Below are 18,548 nucleotides of genomic sequence, written 5' to 3'. Positions count from 1 at the left end.
TTCTGGGGACCACTGGACCCTGACTGCCCCCATGCTCAGTCTTCATGTTTGGAGAGAGATAAATGCCTTTAGTGTTTGAGCCATAGTTATTTGGGAATTCTATTCTATATAGCCAAAAGCTTTCTAAGTGATCCAATAGTGAATCTCCCAAAGATAAATACGCAGAGTATGGAGCATTCCCCAAACTTACAGACTTCTTATTTTGTGTGTGTGTGTGTGTGTGTGTGTGTGTGAGGTAGTTCAACATTTTTATTGCTTAAACCCTTTCGTATGAGTATACTTTGACTTGCAGCTCAAAACATTAGTTGACACAATAGCACAAAATGAAAGCAAGCCAAGAACACTTCTTCCTCGATAGAGCATAGTCCTAATAATGATCTAGCCGTATTCTACAGGTAAAACTCCAGAGGACATAAGCCACATGATAAACCAATGATGAGCTCCAGAGAGTTTTTGCCAAATTAATTAAATATGTTTACTTAAAAATGAATATGTAATGGAACAGAATTCAAATATCACGTATCTTTTAAACATAAAGGAGAATTCAAAGAAATTTTAGGTTGGGGGTAAAATGGGAGGCTGCCCACTGAGTAATGCATTTAATGAAATTGTTTATATTTAGTCATCTGCACAATTGGCTGACATTCAACAGATATTAATAAATGATCATTATGGGCCAGGCACTGGGCTATACACTGAGGATTCAAACAGACGTGAATGCGTACCCTGTTTCCCCAAAAATAAGACCTAGCTGGACTATAAGCTCTAATGTGTCTTTTGGAGCAAAAATTAATATAAGACCTGGTCTTATATTATATTATACCCAGTATTATATATTATATTATATTATATTATATTATATTATATTATATTTATTATATTATATTATATTATACCGGGTCTTATATTATAGTAAAATAAGACCAGGTCTTCTATTAATTTTTGCTCCAAAAGACGCATTAGAGCTGATTGTCTGGCTACGTCTTATTTTGGGGGAAACACGGTAGTAACACAAATGTTATGGCACAGTAAGTACAGAGTTTTATGGGCCCACAAAGAAGCAGAAATAAATCCACTCCAGAGGACTGGATAAGAACTGCCCCTTATCCAGGTGTGAAAATTAATCACAACCTAAACAATGAAAGGGACTTGGTCCAGAAAAGGTCTGGGATAGAGTGGAATTAGTGGGAGAGGGCAAGTATTTAGGCAGAGAAAGAAGCATGTGCCAGGTCCTGGTGGCTAGAAAGGTGGTTCAGGGAGATTTTATGCTAAGTACTGGGTGGAAGGGCAGTTTGCAAGGGATGAACTGAGCAGATCTGTCTTTTCAAAAGCACACTCTGGCTGTGCGATGTAAAATGGAGGGAAGAATGCTGGCATGACTCCAGGTAGCTGGGTCTTACGGCAAATGCAAGGTGGCTGGTACAAGAGCAGCGGCGATGTGAGAAGAGAGAGGCAACTTCATGGGCTGCTTACAAGACTGGTGACTGGCTGGATAGGGAAGCGCAGTGAAGAACTGGGAGTCAAAGTGGTCTTTCAGGTTTATTGTGGAGCAGCCAGGTAGACAGAGTGCCTTTTTACAGAGGAGGGAACAGACTCTGGAGAGGAACAGGTTTGAAGGTGAAAACTGCAATGAAGGTAAGCTACGAGACCTCCACATAGAGCTGTTCAAGTCACATGACCATGATGACATTCCAAAATTATGAAAAATAGCATCAATCGATGTTGAAAAACAATAAAAGTATGTTCTGGAACTAGCTTAAAACATTACAGTGCATTTAAGGGAGGTAGTGGTGAAGGGCTGGGGGAGTGTATTGGGTTGAACTGTGACCTCCAAAAAAATACACTGAAGCCCTAACCCCTGGTACATGTACACGTGACCTCATTTGGAAATAAGGTCTTTGCAGATGTAATCAAGTTAGGAATAAAATGGGCCCTAAATCCAGTAACTAGTGTCCGTATAAGGAGAGGGGGATTTCAAGGAACACAGAGACAGGGGAGAGAAAAAGCCATATGAAGACAGAGTTAGAGGTTGGAGTTACACTGCTACAAGCAAAGGACTCCCAGAAGCAAGTAGGAGCTGGAAAAGGCAAGGTGGGTTCTCTCCTAGAGCATTCAGAGGGAACGTGGCCCTGCCAAAACCTTGATTTCAGACATCTGCCTCCAGAACTGTGAGACAATAAATTCTTATTGTTTTAAGCACTTTGCTACAGCAACTGTAAGAAACTAATACAGGGAGAAAAAATTATTTTCAGCTGCAGAAGAAATTGGGAAGGAAGACCTAAGCCAGATATAAGGCACTGAATGAGAATAATAAGACAGTGAACTACCTTACACGTCTTTTGGGATTTTGAACCTATTTAGGTCTTGGATTCAGTTTTCACATTTCAAAACTGGGGATAATAGTGCTTAATCCCTAAGGCTGTACATGGGGTATAGTCTGCACTCTTTAATGGATAATTATAAGTAAGTTATTACTAGGCAAAGAGTGCATATTATAATAAGTTAGTCATTAATCTATGAGTACAACATGGCAATCTATTCCTGTTTATTACAATATTACTGTTATTGCTGTGTCAGGTCTGATAAGCTTGCATACCTTTTGACTCTGAAGGCAATGCTGGTTGGCAGTTTGCCATCACTCTAGTACAGTGGTTCTTGACTAGAGGCAATTTGGTCCCCCAGGGATATATGACACTGTCTAGAGACATTTTTGGTTGTCACAACTGGGAGGAAAGTGCCATTAACAAATAGTGGGCAGAGATCAGGTTGCTGCTAAAAACATCCTACAAAGCCCAGGGCAGCCTCACAACAAAAAGCTGTTAGGCCTCAATAGTGCAAATTGCAAACTCTGCTCTAGGAGTACCCAGGTCGTCTGCAGTCAAAGCATCAGCTACCAAAGAATTCACTTTCTCATCCAAAACAGTCACACTGATCATATATCCTTTTGAAATGTGGTCGAAGAGAGATTATTAATACAGTGACTCACACACGGCCCAGAGCTAACGGAAACTTTAAAACTTCCTTTTGAAATTCTAAAAAAAGTGAAAATTCCTGTCCTAGAAGACAGCCCTGTGGTCACTAACTGCTCTGCCAGCACCAGCAGGAATGGCTCACGGCAAGCTGAGGTGGCCTCACACCCCAGCCATGTGTGGGCCGTGCTCAGCATAAACCATCTGCCAGGCTGGGGCGGAGGAGGAAGAGCACGTCTTCTCCCAAGCTGTCTCTCCCGGTAGCCGGCTGGGGAGCCTCCCTAAAGCTGCAAACCACTGGAGACCCAGCAGCTAAGCTCCTTGACTGAACCTTGGAATTACAATTAGGCAGTGAGTGGTTGGATCAGTCCTACAGAGCTGGCACAGGTAATTATCCTTTATCTGTACCTGGTCACCAAGCCTAAATTACTGCCGTGTTCAAAGCTGTTGTATCTCCTTCGCTGCTGCCTCTGGCATGCGAAGCATTTGCAGTTGCCTCCTTGAAGCTCCAGAGTAAATACGGCTGTGCATACTGTACATTTTTAACCAAGCCTGTTTATCAAGCCTCTGTGCTCTGCTTGCCACCCTCACCACATATTCAGGTCATAAATAAGTTGAGCCTCCGCTCCGAGTCAAGAGTACCTTAGAAATATGATGAGCTAATTGTAAGGGAAAGAAAATTCCAGTGTTGGTAAAGGCAGAGTTAGGTGCTCAGGTTGCCCTCTCCATTGGAGCTGTGTATTTTGCTCTTCCTTTTCTTATAATACAAGTTCAAACATACTTGAGTAAATAAATGTGGGCTGCTAGGAAAGCAACATTAAATGTAGTGGCAAGATCGCCTCAGGGGGCAAAGCACGCTGCTAAGTAGAATAGCACACAGCTTAACACTAACTTTCAAAAGTCAAAAGTATTTATTGGGTAGCTCTATGCAAGCTCAGGGATAAAAGTTGTACTACACTGGTTTAAATATCCTTAATGGCTTCATTAAGTCACTGAGGACATCATAATCAATACTATATTTATATCTAAAATTGTTTTGGTGTATTTTATCATGAAAATCAAACGTTTAGGTAAAGTTTTTGGTCCATTGAGACAACAAATATTTCAACAGCTGGAAGATGTTAAAAGTCAAGGGCTCTGGCTTTTGAAGAGTCATATATAATTACTCCGCCCTAAAAACAAAACATCTCAAAGAAAGCCAAAGAAACATGGTATCTCATAGGAAACCAACAAAACATAAAAATACAAAAATTATAATGCCTCTCTAATCTTTATTTATAAAATTTACTTAGGTACTAGAACTAGTTAAACAGTCCCTTGGTAAGAGAAATAATTTCTTCTTAAAGTTAGGGAAACACTATTTTCCTAAGTATGAAAAATAATCATCAGCATCTTTATGGATTTATCATAGTTGTATTATGGCTTTTCAGGGAAAACCATACAAAATTTTCATTTAAGCTAGGCAGCCAAGCAGCTGAAATCATAATACAGCCTGACTAAAAGGAGCAAAATGAAAAAGCTCCACCTCTATTTCAAATTAGTCTGAATTTTCTAGCTAAAATGTCAACAACTCAGAAGTATTAGGTTGGTGCAAAAGTAATTGCGGTTTTTGCATTTTTTTAAACTTGTTAAACTGAAATTACTTTTGCACCAACCTAACAGAATTTAAATAAATACTTCATAAGTTTGGAAATTTATTTCACATATTCATAGAAGCCTGTTTCCATGATTCTCTTCACCTTGTCTAAATTGTACCCCAGGGACTAGCCTCACTGCTATTATGTACCAGCAGTTCAGCCCAGCAGTCTTGCCTTCATATGTGGGAATAACACACCACCGATTTACTTTTTTTTTTCATCTGAGTTCATATTCTAGGAAAGATGGAATATTTATAAAGGAGCAGCAGGAAAATATTTTACAATCCTACATATATTGAGTACAGTTAATAATGTTCCCTAGAGAAAGGCAGATCTGATATGAGAGAGAGAGAGAGAGAGAGAGAGAGAGAACAACTAGAAAAAAAATATTGTAAAGAAAAGGCTTGTATAGTATTCCTCCTGGATGTCTCCCTAGAGCTGGACATGAATACACAACCAGAAGACTGAAATAAGAGGAATAAACTCTCTGCCACCCAACTAATTTACTTCATTTCCTTAAGAAGGGTGTATTGGAATATTGCTAACATCTTCCCAGTCACTGGGAAGTATTTTAGACTAATAATCATTAAGAGCAGTGGATTTTAAATTAAGTTACAAGGAGCACTAGGCTTGTGCCACAGCTTGTTCTCAACTAAAGCAACTTTTATCTGTTTTATACAAAAGCTCTATGGAGAAGAACTTTGAAAAATGCTGATTGGGAATAAGTGTTATCTTGCGAGGAATGTCATGAAAACTTGGTGATATGAAAGTGTAAAAATGCTTAGAAAAGTGGCTGGCACACTGTAAAACTCCATATATACAGGCTGGCTAGAATGACGGTGCTGATAATGATTTGAGTCTTTATTTTACAGGTAACTTAAAGAAAATGAAGCACAGGTACTACTATGATTCCATGTGTAGAAACTATACATCTAACATCTCAGGCTTTTAAAGGATGATCACGTCTCTGAGGCATTTAAGTTACAGAGTGTACAGAGGATGTACAGCCAGCAACACCGCATAAAGGCTTACCTCTTTTTCTTGGTGATGATAAGCACGTCGTTAAAGAGGAAGAAGTAGACTTGCTGTCTGGATGTCCTTTTTGAGAAAAGCACAGTGTCTTCTACATAGGCTGTCAACTCTCCTCTCTTTACCAACCACCGGGAAGAGGAGACTAGAGGGAAAGGCTACAAAAAGAGAAAAACTCAGCACCCAAAGTGAAATTAAAGTCCATTTAGTTCAAGTAAAACATAAAATTTGCATTCAAACAAATGACACATGTTATGGTATACATCATTATTTTATAGGTACATAACAGTGACATATAATTAGAGAAGTGTAGTAATTCCCCAACAGAAAATGAAAAAGAACAATTTATTTTCCATCGTAAAAAAACCTCTTCACTTGCCTATATGACAATAAAAAATCAATGAGAAAATGTTATTGGGACAACCAAAAAGCATTATTCTTCCACAAACTCTCAAGTGAAAAAGAAGATTGGTAAGGAGTCACTAAAAACAGAAAAGGCTAAAATGAAATCTAGCAGTATCAACTGCAGGTATTTTAAGTACCACAAATCAAAATCTAAATATATGGAGAAACATAGATAAAGGTAGTTAACAAGAGACAAATATAAATGTCCGCACTCACTTTATGAACTAAAAGACTATCAAAAAGAAAGAGAATCCCCGCAAATTTTTGATTTGTCTACTAGTTATCTACTTAGCCATACTCTGAAGAACACCTGCAATTACATGGAAGTTCATGGAAGTTCATCCCTGAAAAACATCATGCCATTTTCTGGCTGGGGAAATGAAGCTTTTCCAAAGTAATCCATCTTAATCTCATAGAAAAGGCTGTACACAAGAAATTACATACATTTTTTTAAAATTCAGTTTCCAGTTTCCAACTGGAAAACTCTCAAAACCACAAAATAATCCTTGCCCTTGAGAGCCCTTGTTTTTTTTAAGTTACCAGAGAAATGCTACTGCCAAAAATATGATTTGAAAAAAAAAACTACATCCATAAAATAAGCACAAAATTTTAGTCACACAAAACATAACTGTTGTGGTATAATGCAACAAAATGTCTTCCTTTTCAGGGAATAATGATTATAAATAGCTAAAGGAATCAAAAGTATTAGGGAGGAAATAAGGCTAAGAAAGGATTTCATGTTTCTCCGTAACTCTATAAAGGACATTTATAAGAAGATCGCTCATCAGTTATACGAGTATGCTATTTTCCTGAAGGTTGAAAAAGGAAGATGAAAGAATATGGCTGACCTCAAACTTGCAAAACTTGCTATTAAGGAAGTTCATAGACATTCCAGCCCCCAAATCTCAAATCAGACGATTATCCAACAGGCATGGCTGAGATTTAAAAGAGCAACAGACAGACAGATTGCTTAGATACTTCTGGAGAACCCGACCAGCACACACAAGAGGTCACCACAAAGAATCGCGTGTCAGGTTGGGTCCTGCCAAAGGGCTGTAATTACCGAGAACACAATGCTATCTTACTATTGCATGTAACCCTACAGGATGAACCAAGGACAGCATTATGGTTAAGTTCCAGTGCACATGCCACCCGATGGCTGTTCTTAGTTTAGAGGACAGGGGCAGAAAGTTTTTAAAACTATTTTTGTTGTTTTTAAAACAGATGGATTTTTATGGACTCCTCACACTCCGCTAGGTACAAATCAATTTCTAATGAATGTCTAAAATTGACAGTGGCTTTCAATATGTCTGTGCTTCTTTTGGAAACAAAAATCCAATGTTATCAACGCTTTCTTTTTATTCAGAATTTATTGTTAGAAGATTAAACTCATTCAAATAGTCTTCTTTTTTAAAGAGGAAACTATGAAAATAACCAAAAGAAAAGAATCAGAACAACCCAAAATAAGCATAAGTGAATTCCCAGCATTCAAAACTCTAAGACTAGAATCCAGGTGTGAAACAAAAACTAGGAAAAAAAAATTCGTGAACAAAAACATAATCCTTAAAGGAATTGATATAGTAACTCCTCTGGAGAAAAGACTCGTCATTATTTTTTGGGTTACTTAGCATCCTAGAAAACTGGCTTCTGCATAAAATTTAACTAATTTTATGGGCCTGAGAAACAAGAAAAAGATGCTGAAGAGCAAATTTTTTTTTTAAAAATTGAGATAATCATTTAATCATTTAAAAGTGTGTGTGTGTGTATCAGTGGCTTTTAGTACATTCACAATGTTGTGCAATGATCCTCACTAATTCTAGAACATTTTCACTACCCTAAAAAGAATCGTCATATGCAGGAAGCAGTCACTCTCCACTCTGCCTTCCCCTATTGCCCTGACAACTACTATTGCACTTTCTAACTCCATGGATTTGCTTATTCTGGACACTTGATATAAATGGAATTATATGTGACCTTTTGAGTCTGACTTCTTTCACTTAACATAACATTTTCAAGATTCACCTGTGTTATAGCATGTATCAGAACTTCATTCCTTTTCATGGCTGAATACTATTTCATTATATGGCTATACCACCTTTTGTTTATCACTTCACCAACTTTGTTGACGGATATTTGGGTTGTTTCCACTTTTTGGGCTATAAGGAATAATGCTGCCATAACCATTCATGTGCAAGTTTTTATTCAAACAACTGTTTTCATTTCTTTTAGGTATATACCTGGGAGTGAAATTGCTGGGTCATATGGCAATTCTGTTTAACTTTTTGAGGAACTACCAAACTGTCCTCTACAGCGCAAAGACTTGCTAACACCTTAGAATCCTTCAATTTTGTCTGTATATCTTGGACTTCTGCTTGCAAGGCCCCCAGACACCAAGCAGCAAACCCATCCACCAACCAACACACCATTATCCTACTCAGTCACACTTAAATCATGGCTCATGGAGTAGCCTGGGAATCCTCAACTTCTCCACATGCTGATTTATAGGGTCAGACTTTCCATTATAAGACCAAAAAGAATCCTCCCAACTTTGCGAAGGCAACTTTTAGAGAAAGCTGAAGTCTAGCGAGAAGAACCACTGGATTTAAGACACAAACTAAGCTCTGGTCTCTGATCTCAGTTTCGTGTTTTCCTCACCTTCCTTTCTGCCCACCAAGCGTCTTGAAGGAACTCAAATCTGTTTACACTGTTTCATACCCCTGTTCACTCTTTAACATGCTGCAACACACCCACCATGTCTGTGAAACTACCTGGCAAAGCATCCCAATGACACTTAACTATATGTTTACCAGGTCCTTTACATCTATTAGTTAATTTAATCTTCACGATAACTCCGTGAGGGAAAGTACAATTATCAGCCCCATTTACAGATCAGGAAATGAAGACATGAAAGGTAAGCAATGCCCAAGACCATACAGCTGGCAAGTGGTGGAGCTACGGATGGAACTCAGGCAGGCTGGCTCCAGAGTCCATGCCTTTAATTTGTACTGGCTTCTGAAGTACCAATCCAGTGGAGTCTTTCTCCCCCTCTCATATTACCAGTGTTACACAGGGTACTCTTCCAGAAACTCACATATTTAAAAATGAAAAGCTTATGCAAGTGTGTTTATGCACACACACATACATAATGTATTACATATATACTTACTCATGCACGCGTGTGGACACACACACACACACACACACACACTTTTTCTCTCTCTTCAAACCAGAGAAAGACCAGCATTATTATAGTCCTTGTTAAGAATGTGGACGCTGGAGTCAGCTGCAGGGCTGAATCTAGGGTTCAATAACTTCTTGGTGTACGACTTTGAGCACATGATTTAATATCTCCAGCTTCAGATTCCTCAACTCTAAAATGGGAATATTAATACCATACTTTATGGATTCCTGTGAGAATTAAATGAGACTGTGTGAAAATGGCACATAATAAATACTCATTCTTTTCATAGTGGTAACAGCTATGATAGTACCATAAACCAAATATAGCCACACAGAACTCACTACCTTCTCCTCAGTGTCAGGATTCCCTATCTAAGTGGATGGTGTAGCTCTCCACCCAGCCCACCAGACTAGAGCCCTGTGGCGCCATCACTACTGCCCTCCTCCAGGCTTCCTGCCAGTCTCTCCACATCTACTTCCAGTCTCCTAACTGGTTTTCTGTCTCCGGTCTCACATGGTCCGAACTCATCCTCCACATAGTTACCATAACACTTTTTTAAGTAATAAATTTAATTCAGTGTGTACAGGACAATTCAAACAAACAAACAAACAAACAAGTACTATTTAAAAAGGGCTAAGTGAAAAATCTCCTTTCCACCCTGGTCGTTATCTACCCAGTTCCCACTCAATCGCTACTGCCCACCGCAAGGTAGTAATAACCATTATTAGTTTCTTCTGTCATTTTCCAGAGATTTCTTCTGATAAGCAAATTTTATATTCTTTTTTCCTACTGCTCTGCATGTTACTTTTTTCACTTAATAATACAGAAGAAAGCTTTCCATATCTGTACCTAAAATTCTCCTTCATTTTTTTTCTTTTAGTTGCATAGTATTACCTTATTTGGGTGTACTATAATTTATTTAATCAGTCTCCTATTAATAGATATTTAGGTGATTTCTAATCTTTTGCAATTAAAAAAGAGTCAGATGAGTAACTGCAGGTGTTGTGTGTGTGTGTGTGTGTGTGTGTGTGTGTGATTTCATACATTTATATCTACAGGAGAAATTCTCAGAAATAAAAATCACTGGGTCATAGTAACTTGCATTTGTAATTTTGATAGTTATTGCCAAATTGCCCACTATTGGGGTTCTAACCATCTCTCACACAAACAACATATAAAAGTCCCTTTCCCTACAATCTCACTGATAAAATGTGTTATCAAACTTTTGAATTGTTTATAAATCTAGAAGGGAAAATGCATTACTTTAATTTCAATTAACAATTTTCTTCTGCATGAAGTAAAGCATCTTTTCAAGTGCTTAGTAGTCATTTGTATTCCCTCTTCTGGTAGAAGTTTTCTAATGTGCAAAATTCTAATGAGTTTTTTTCCTCATCTTTTCTTCTCATTTTGAGTTTATATGTTGGGGATATTAAACCTTTTGTCTATATGTGAGTTGGAAATATTTGTTTTCTAGTTTGCTACTTACTTTTCCCCTTATTTTTTCCTCTACAGCAAATGTATAAAATTTTTCATATAGATGAATTATCAATTTTTCTGTTAATGACTTTTGGATTTGGAATAAGTTTGAAAGGCCTTTCCCATGTTGCTAAAGTCATCTTTACTAAACGCACATCTGATCGTGTCACTTCCCTGCTTCAGTGCCTCCCAAATGATCTTGCTCAGCAACTCTTCTTGGCACACAGAGCCCTCCACATGAGCTTCTGCCTGCCGCACCCATTCTGCCCTCTTGGATTCGCACCACAACTCTATCCACACCAAATGCATACAATTCCTGGGCTACAGCAGCTGAAACCATGCCCCGTGCATTTGTTCCTGCTCTTTACTCCTGGAAGACCCTTTCTAACTCACCTTGCAAGATTCAGCTCAAACATACCTCTACTATGAAGCCCTGCCTGACTCCTCTGCCCTCTATCCCTCAATCTTAGAACTGACCACCCAATTTCATGTTCAGTGTTCTCAATAGTCTTCCAACTATTGTGATGGCTGCAGATTTCACTGACTCCTTTGTATTTCTGTAGTCTTCTAGGAGACTGTACATTTCCCAAGGGCAGGGATCACGCTTTTGCCTTCCCACTGCCTTCCACAAAGAAGGTGCTCATTACACTTGTTGAAAGAATGCATGTGCTTGGACAAATCACTTAACTTCTTTGAACATCCATCTTCTCATCTTTAAAATGAACCGAATAAAAATGTCCATTGTTACCCATAAAGTGTTATGCAAATAAGATCCTAAGATTTTATTAGCATTTCTAAGTGGTCCAAATTAATTGCATCATAAATCTAAACTTAGAACATTTTTTCCTTGAAGCTTGCAAATATTGTACTCATTGAATCAAAAGAAGAAAATAACCAAAAACTGATTAACTCAGTTGATGTTAATCACTTATTTTTAAAGACCTTTGGGGTAAGCATTTTTCAATTACAAACTAATTTTGGGTTCTAGAAAAATAGAGCTTAAAAATATCTTAAATCAATTGATTTTCAGCAAAGAAAAAAAACAGTTAGGGAAGGATTTATCATCTTTAAAAAGAAAAAGTGCTTAGGGATTTGGTTACCTTCATAAAGGAGGGAATAAAAAACAAAACTTCTGAAGTTCACATATACTTTTTCTCTTGGGAGAGGAGGTAAAAAAACGTCCAGATAAAGAGACCTTAGTAGGTGTAGAGTAAAATAAGTAACTTTTAACCTAAGGAGATGGCTTGCTTTAACAAAAAGAGAAAGCCCCAGACTAGGCATTAACTTAGACTTGACTTTGATGCCAAACAAGATGTGATGTTGGCCAATTCACCTCCTCTCCCTGGGCCTCAGTTCTCCCTGCTACCATGTTGTGGGGACAGAGCCAGGAGAGCAGTTTCCAGGCTCTTGGCCTCACATGGAAATGTGCTGGCTCAGGTAGTAAATGGCCATCAACTGTGATTGGTTGGCCGTCAGCTGTAACCAGTGAGCCATTGGCCACTAATATAGCTGCTGTGGCTATGCTAGCAGCAAATGGGGGCTAGCAAGAAGATGGTGGCTGAGCTAGCAAGAGCGGATTGCAGTTAGCACGGTGGATTGCAGCTAGCAAATGAGGTTGGTTGGCAGAGAGAAGTGGACAGCAGGTTGCGGATAGTGTGGTTCCTGCTTCCTGTGTCTCCAGCCCAGCCACCAGCAAAAATATAGTGGTATGACTCCCCTATTTATGGCTCTGTGAGTGTTCCTTTTTGGCCTCACCATGTCCTGCATTCTTAAGTGGGGAGCAGGAGCTGAGACCCCGCATGACACCCTGCATGACACGTTTCCCAAAAATAAGCCCCAGTTAAGATCGTCAACCAGATGGATGCATTTAGTACACTATGACGATGTTCCAGAAGAAGAGGACATGACATTATTTGAATAAATGTAGATTGTTGTACATGAAAAAATAAGACATCCCCTGAAATTAATATAAGACTGTCATGCAGAGATTTTGCTCCTGCTCCCCGCACAAGAATGCAGGATATGGTGAGGCCAAAAAGGAACACCAACCGAGCCATAGATAGGGGAGTCATACCGCTGCATTCTCGCTGGCGGCTGGGTTGGAGACACAGGAAGCAGGAGCCACATGATCTGCAACCTGCCATCTGCTTCTCTGCCAACCAACCAACAACCAACTCCCTAGTGTAGCCACGGCAGTTGTATCAGTGGCTAATGGCTAACTGGTTACAGCTGATGGCCAACCAGTCACAGCTGATGGCCATCTACTACCCAACCCAGCACCTTTCCACGTGAGGCCGAGAGCCAGAAAACTGCTTTCTGGGACTCTGTGCCAACAAAGACCTGGTCTTATTTTCGGAGAAACACAGTACATCTCTATATTGAATAAAATTGTCTCAAAGGCTTATGTTGGCTGGAACATGCCACAGCTCTAAGCTACTCAAACGTTTTCAGGGAAATTAAATGCCCTGATGGCAAAAGAAAGTCATTGCTGTTACATGATTTATGAGTGAGATTTAATGGGGTTATGGGGCTAGGATGAGGCGGGTGTGGTTGAATCAGCCAAAGGTAGATGTGTTAACAGTCCAGTTTTGATGTGTTGGTGATTTTATCCAAGTGACGCTGATGGTGTGATGTGATGTGCTTGCTGTGGGATGACAGTAAGCCTGTTACTCTGCTTGGTAGATACAGGAGCCACCAGCATTTCCCAGGAGAAATTTTACAAGTAAAGGACAATTTTACCTTTGCCGTGGATGGCATGTCTCAACTATACGAATTACCAGATATGTTTTCTAAAATATTTAGAAACAAATTACAGAGAAGGATGAGTCTTTTTGAAAGACAGGAGAAAGATGGGTTTTGACATTACTGTGAATTTCTGTACGAAGAGAACATTAGAACTATTAAGTGTATGCGTGTGCCTGTGTTGTTTTTAACAAGTACCCATCTTTGTTTGTTTTAAGAATTGTGGATGATGTTTCTGCAATTAAACTGTCAAGATGCCACGGTGGGAGAGTTTACACTGATCTGCAAGTCAGGACATCTGGACCCGAGTCACAATTCTAGCACCACTACAAGCTACCCTGCTAACAGCAAATTATTTTCTGGGCTTTGTTTTCCTCCTTTATAAAATAAAAGGGTGCCGCTGTACTCTATCAGTGGTCCTCAGATTCCGTGACATGGCCGAGACTGCTGAACGCAGCCTGCCATGAAATGATGAGCACTCTAATTCCACTGCATGAATTAGAACACTTTTAGTATGTGGGTGCGAAAGTCATAACGGCTTTTGCAATTATTTTCAACCTTTTAAACCACAATTACTTTTGCACCAATACCAAAAAAAGAAGTATGAGCACTCACTTTAAGTTGCTTAATTAAATCTACATGGTATAAAACGAAATAGAATCACAATTGGGAGCATTCACATCAATTAAGAACTCAGCTGTGCGCCGACAAAGGCCTGAGCGTGGCCTCCACGGGCCAGCCACGGGCCTTTTCTTCTGTGATCATCCTGTCATGTACCCCTGACCAGTGTCAGCTAAGCAGAACAGTCAGCACATATTCAATCAAGAATTATGGGACAAAACAAATTTGAAAAGAACAACCCACTAACAATACTTTTTGCAGACTGGGAAAGGAGGGTCACTATCTGATTTAGAAGAACACCCTGCTCCAGCTCATGGGGTACCACTGTTTTCCAGGACACTTTGAGAATACTGAAGAAATCTCCTTTCCATACTAAAACGCTATGATTTTTAACTAGCCTTTCTCCAAGTTCGGTGTGTTCCTGGAGCGGGAGGTGATGTGCTAGTTAGAGAATACCTAACTCTGTGGCCCAAAGAAAGGTCCCTTTATCCAGTATAAGCAAAAGCAGAATCACCCTGAGCATGTGCTACTCCTGCAAGCCTCTCTCTAACCAATGTGTGGCCCTTCTTTGGAAAGTTAATTCCTATTCAATTTGTTGTCCTTAACTGCCTCTCTATTTACATAAGATTTAAGCAATAACAAGTAGTAACAGTCATAAATCTGTTTATGAAAAAGTATGAGAATACCTTAATTTTAAATTCCAGCTGGGAGTTAATTGTGTACATCATTTCAGTCCTTTCCATCTTCCGGGCTCCTTCATTGCACAGACGAACCAACTGAGAACAGAATAATAAGGAGTGTTAAGAGGTCAAGGAGAGAAACCTCACTCTGTGAGTGTTTGTGTGTGTGTGTGTGTGTGTGTGTGTATGTGTGTGAGATACAGTGCCTGGCACATGGGAAGTGTTTATTTTTTTTTTCATTTTTAAATTACAGTTGACATTAAATATTATTTTATATTAGTTTCAGGCACACAGCATAGTGGTTAGATACATAATATAATTTATGAGGCGATCCCCCCAATTAAGTCTACTACTGTGTTTTCCCGAAAATAAGACCTAACAGGAAAATAAGCCTTAGCATGATTTTTCAGGATGGCATCCCCTGAACATAAGTCCTAATGCGTCTTTTGGAGCAAAAATTAATATAAGACCCCGTCTTATTTTCAGGGAAACACGGTACCTACCTGGCACTATATAGTTGTTGCAATATTATTGACTATATTCTCTATGCTTTACTGTACATCCCCGTGACTATTTTGTAACTATCAATTTGTACTTCTTAATCCCTTCACCTTTTTCACCCTGTCCCCTCACCCCACGCCCATTTGGCAACCATCAGTTTGTTCTCTTTCTCTATAAGTCTATTTCTATTTTGTTTGTTTGTTTATTTTGCTCTTTAGATTCCACATGTAAGTGAGATCATGGTATTTGTCTTTCTCTGTCTGCCATATTTCATTTAGCATAATACACTCTAGTCCATCCATGCTGTCGCAAATGGTAAGATTTCATTTTTATGGCACAGTAATATTCCACTGTGTGTGTGTGTGTGTGTGTGTGTGTGTGTGTGTATACATACACACATCACATTTTCGTTATCCAATCGTCTATTGATGGACACTTAGGTTGCTTCCGTATCTTGGCTATCGCAGATCTTTCACAAGAAACAATTAGCACTGGGGAAGCTCGAGAGACTCATTTCTGACAGCTAAGGAGCTGTCGTATATTGGTCAAATCACTCCCTCTCCCTGGGCCTGTTCTGAGTGTCCTTGACACACCACACCCTTCGCACACAGGTTCCTCACACAGTCCGGGTCTCTGTCCCCTCTGCTCCTTTTCTCTGCCCCTTCTCCTCGCCGTCACCCGCGGGAACCTCACCCATCCTCAGGGCACGATGCACCTTTCTCCTCATTTCCAAATCAGAGCAGCTGGAGGCAAACTACCAACTTCAAAGGTAAATTCTCAGCAGAGTGGGATGTGCAAAGTCCGTGAGCAGTAAACAGGATGCTGAAAAGGGAAGCCTTCAGCAGGTGGAACCTGATGGTCAATGATTCTTCAAGGATGGCCAAAGGACATTCAGTTTCATTAGCATCACTGAATCATCTACAAAGCTAATGCATTCACAGCCCTTTGACGAGTGCCTATAATATTGCGATTTATAACAAGAAATATATGGTTGGTCTTTGTCCACAGTTCCCAACATACAGCATGTAAAACCCTTGTAATTTCCTATGTAGGAGCCATAGGGGCATCTTCAGTTATAATATGATACTCATTCATAACAAGCCCCTTTCAAAAACACTGCGTTTATGTTAATGAGGTAACTTTTGAAAAGCCCCTAAGGATGGGATGGGGCTGATTGCCAGGAGAACCAGCCAAGTGATTAGAAAGAGGGTTGGACCTTTCACCCCATCCCCCAGACTTCTGGGGAAGGGAGGAGGGCTGGAGCTTGACTTGCTCACTGATGGCCAACGACTTAATCAATCAGGCATGCCTATGTAATGAAGCCTCCTCCATAAAAATCCCTGTACCTCAGTTGGTGAATAAGAACATCCACATGCCGGGAGGGTGTTGCACCCTCAACACCATGCGGTCAGAAGCTCCTGTGTTCGGGACCCTTCCAGAACTCACCCTATGTCTTCATCTGGCTGTTCACTCGTATCTTTGGTATCCTTTGTAATAATCCGGTAATCGAGTAAGTAAATGGTTTTCTTGTGTTCTGTGAGCTGCTCTAACAAATTAATCAAACCGAGGTGGGGGTGATAGGTACCTCTGATTTATAGGCAGTCAGTCAGAAGCACAGGTGACCAGCTGGACTTAAAACTGGCAGCCCAGGTGGCAGGGAGGGTAGTCTTGTGGGACTGAGCCCTTATCCTGTGGGATCTGATGCTCTCTTCAGGTAGAGTTACAATTGAATTGAATTGTAAGACACCCCGCTGGTACAGCAGAATTGCTTGGCATGGAGAACCACCCCCACACGCACACATTTGGCCACCAGAAGTGTCGGAAGTGAAGTATTCTATGAGTAGAGTATTGATAGTAGAGGAAATACACAGGAGTTTATCCTTTACACGGTACTTAACGCATAATTAGTTCAATGACTTAAACTAAAATTTGTCCAATTTCTTATTAATTGAAATCTGTACAAAATGTCCATAACAAGGTACACTGCCCATGAAGACAAATGTGATTGTTAAAAATAAAAGCTGGAAATTTTAATTGGATTTATTTTTAATATTACTGCTTTATGAAGTAAGTTATATAATATATGATCACTGTAAAATAATAAATAAAAGTAAACAATAAATAATAAATAAAATAAACACATAAGTAAATAAAATAGGCCCTAAAAGATTCTGACCTAATCCCACTCCACAGGATAATTGGAAAAAGGCTGGGTTACACACTTTCTCTTTTTCTCCTATGCTTATATGAACACGTAAACGCACACATATTGTATGTGCAGAAGTTTTTCCTTTATTTTTGTAAAGGGATCATTCTATGCTTGTCTGTTACTTGATTCTTTTTTCATTACCAATATTTCCCTAATATATATAACATGTACTGAAAACGTGTTTATTTTGTATGTGGCAGGTGTCAGGTACTAGGGTTCCAACACTTAATAAGGGATATACAATCTCGATCCTCACATACAATGTTGGTCCTCAGAGAAGGACAGAGGGGAGAAACAGTCATTATAGACTGAGATCTTAAAGGCAAAAAACAGGGGAGGTAGAGAGGACATGATGAAAGTGGAGCCAGGGGCTTCTCCCGAGAGGTCATTTGAGCTAAAAGCTGAAGGCAGAGGGAGAGCAGTGGCCCAGGCAGAGCCTACACCACACACCCAGGGCCAACGATGGGAAAGTGCTGGTGTGCCAAGAAAGTGAAAGACCCTGACACACGGAAGCTGGCACAAGATAAAGCTAGAGAAACAGGCCAGGGTCAGAGCATGCAGGTTCTTAAGGGGTCTGGACTGTATTCTAAGTGCAGAGAGAAGCCACCTGTAGCCTTTCAACAGGGGAGCGATAAGATGTAATTTATGCTTTGATCATATGGGCTTTGAACAGTGTATTTATTCAATCCCTATTGATGGATGCTTGAATGATTTCCAATTACTGAACAGATTTCTAGATTTGGAGGCTACATCAATCTTCTGTCACAGTGCAATTTTTAGGTCTGATTGGTCTGAAGAGTTCACTGATCAGGGACTGACAGCTAAATCTGATCAAAGCTAGCCACTGAAAATACCCTGGCTTTGGCTAGGGTTAGTGGCAACTTGAAACTGCAGTATCTTCCAAGAGTTGAGACATGTCAGAGTGCAGTCCAATCGGGCAGCCACTGCTCAGGGCATTTGTATGCTTTCTCTGGAGGAAATATGCTCATAGTTTTCAAATCTATGCTCCCGGACTTGTTCCATCCTCCCGGCTCTACATCCAACTACCTAGACGACATCTCTTTTTGGATGTCCCAGAGCCACCTCGAACTCAGAGAA

The 18,548-nt window shown here is 39.8% G+C and overlaps 1 protein-coding gene across 1 annotated transcript in view; it reads right to left on the bottom strand.

Moving 5' to 3' along the window:
- The window catches only part of ARHGEF26 (Rho guanine nucleotide exchange factor 26), a 117,197-nt gene that overhangs the window by 26,266 nt on the left and 72,383 nt on the right, over positions 1 to 18,548 (bottom strand). Inside the window, exons 10-11 of the mRNA XM_019731993.2 lie at positions 14,747 to 14,836; positions 5,639 to 5,793 (exon numbers count right to left, since the gene is read on the bottom strand). Coding sequence (XP_019587552.2) covers positions 5,639 to 5,793; positions 14,747 to 14,836 — 245 coding nt within the window. The remainder of the gene's footprint in view (positions 1 to 5,638; positions 5,794 to 14,746; positions 14,837 to 18,548) is intronic.

The sequence above is a fragment of the Rhinolophus sinicus genome, linkage group LG01, assembly GCF_036562045.2.
Source record: "Rhinolophus sinicus isolate RSC01 linkage group LG01, ASM3656204v1, whole genome shotgun sequence".
Lineage (NCBI taxonomy): Eukaryota > Metazoa > Chordata > Mammalia > Chiroptera > Rhinolophidae > Rhinolophus > Rhinolophus sinicus.
Note: the sequence above shows the minus strand (reverse complement) of the source record. Positions and strands in the feature narration are given on the sequence as shown.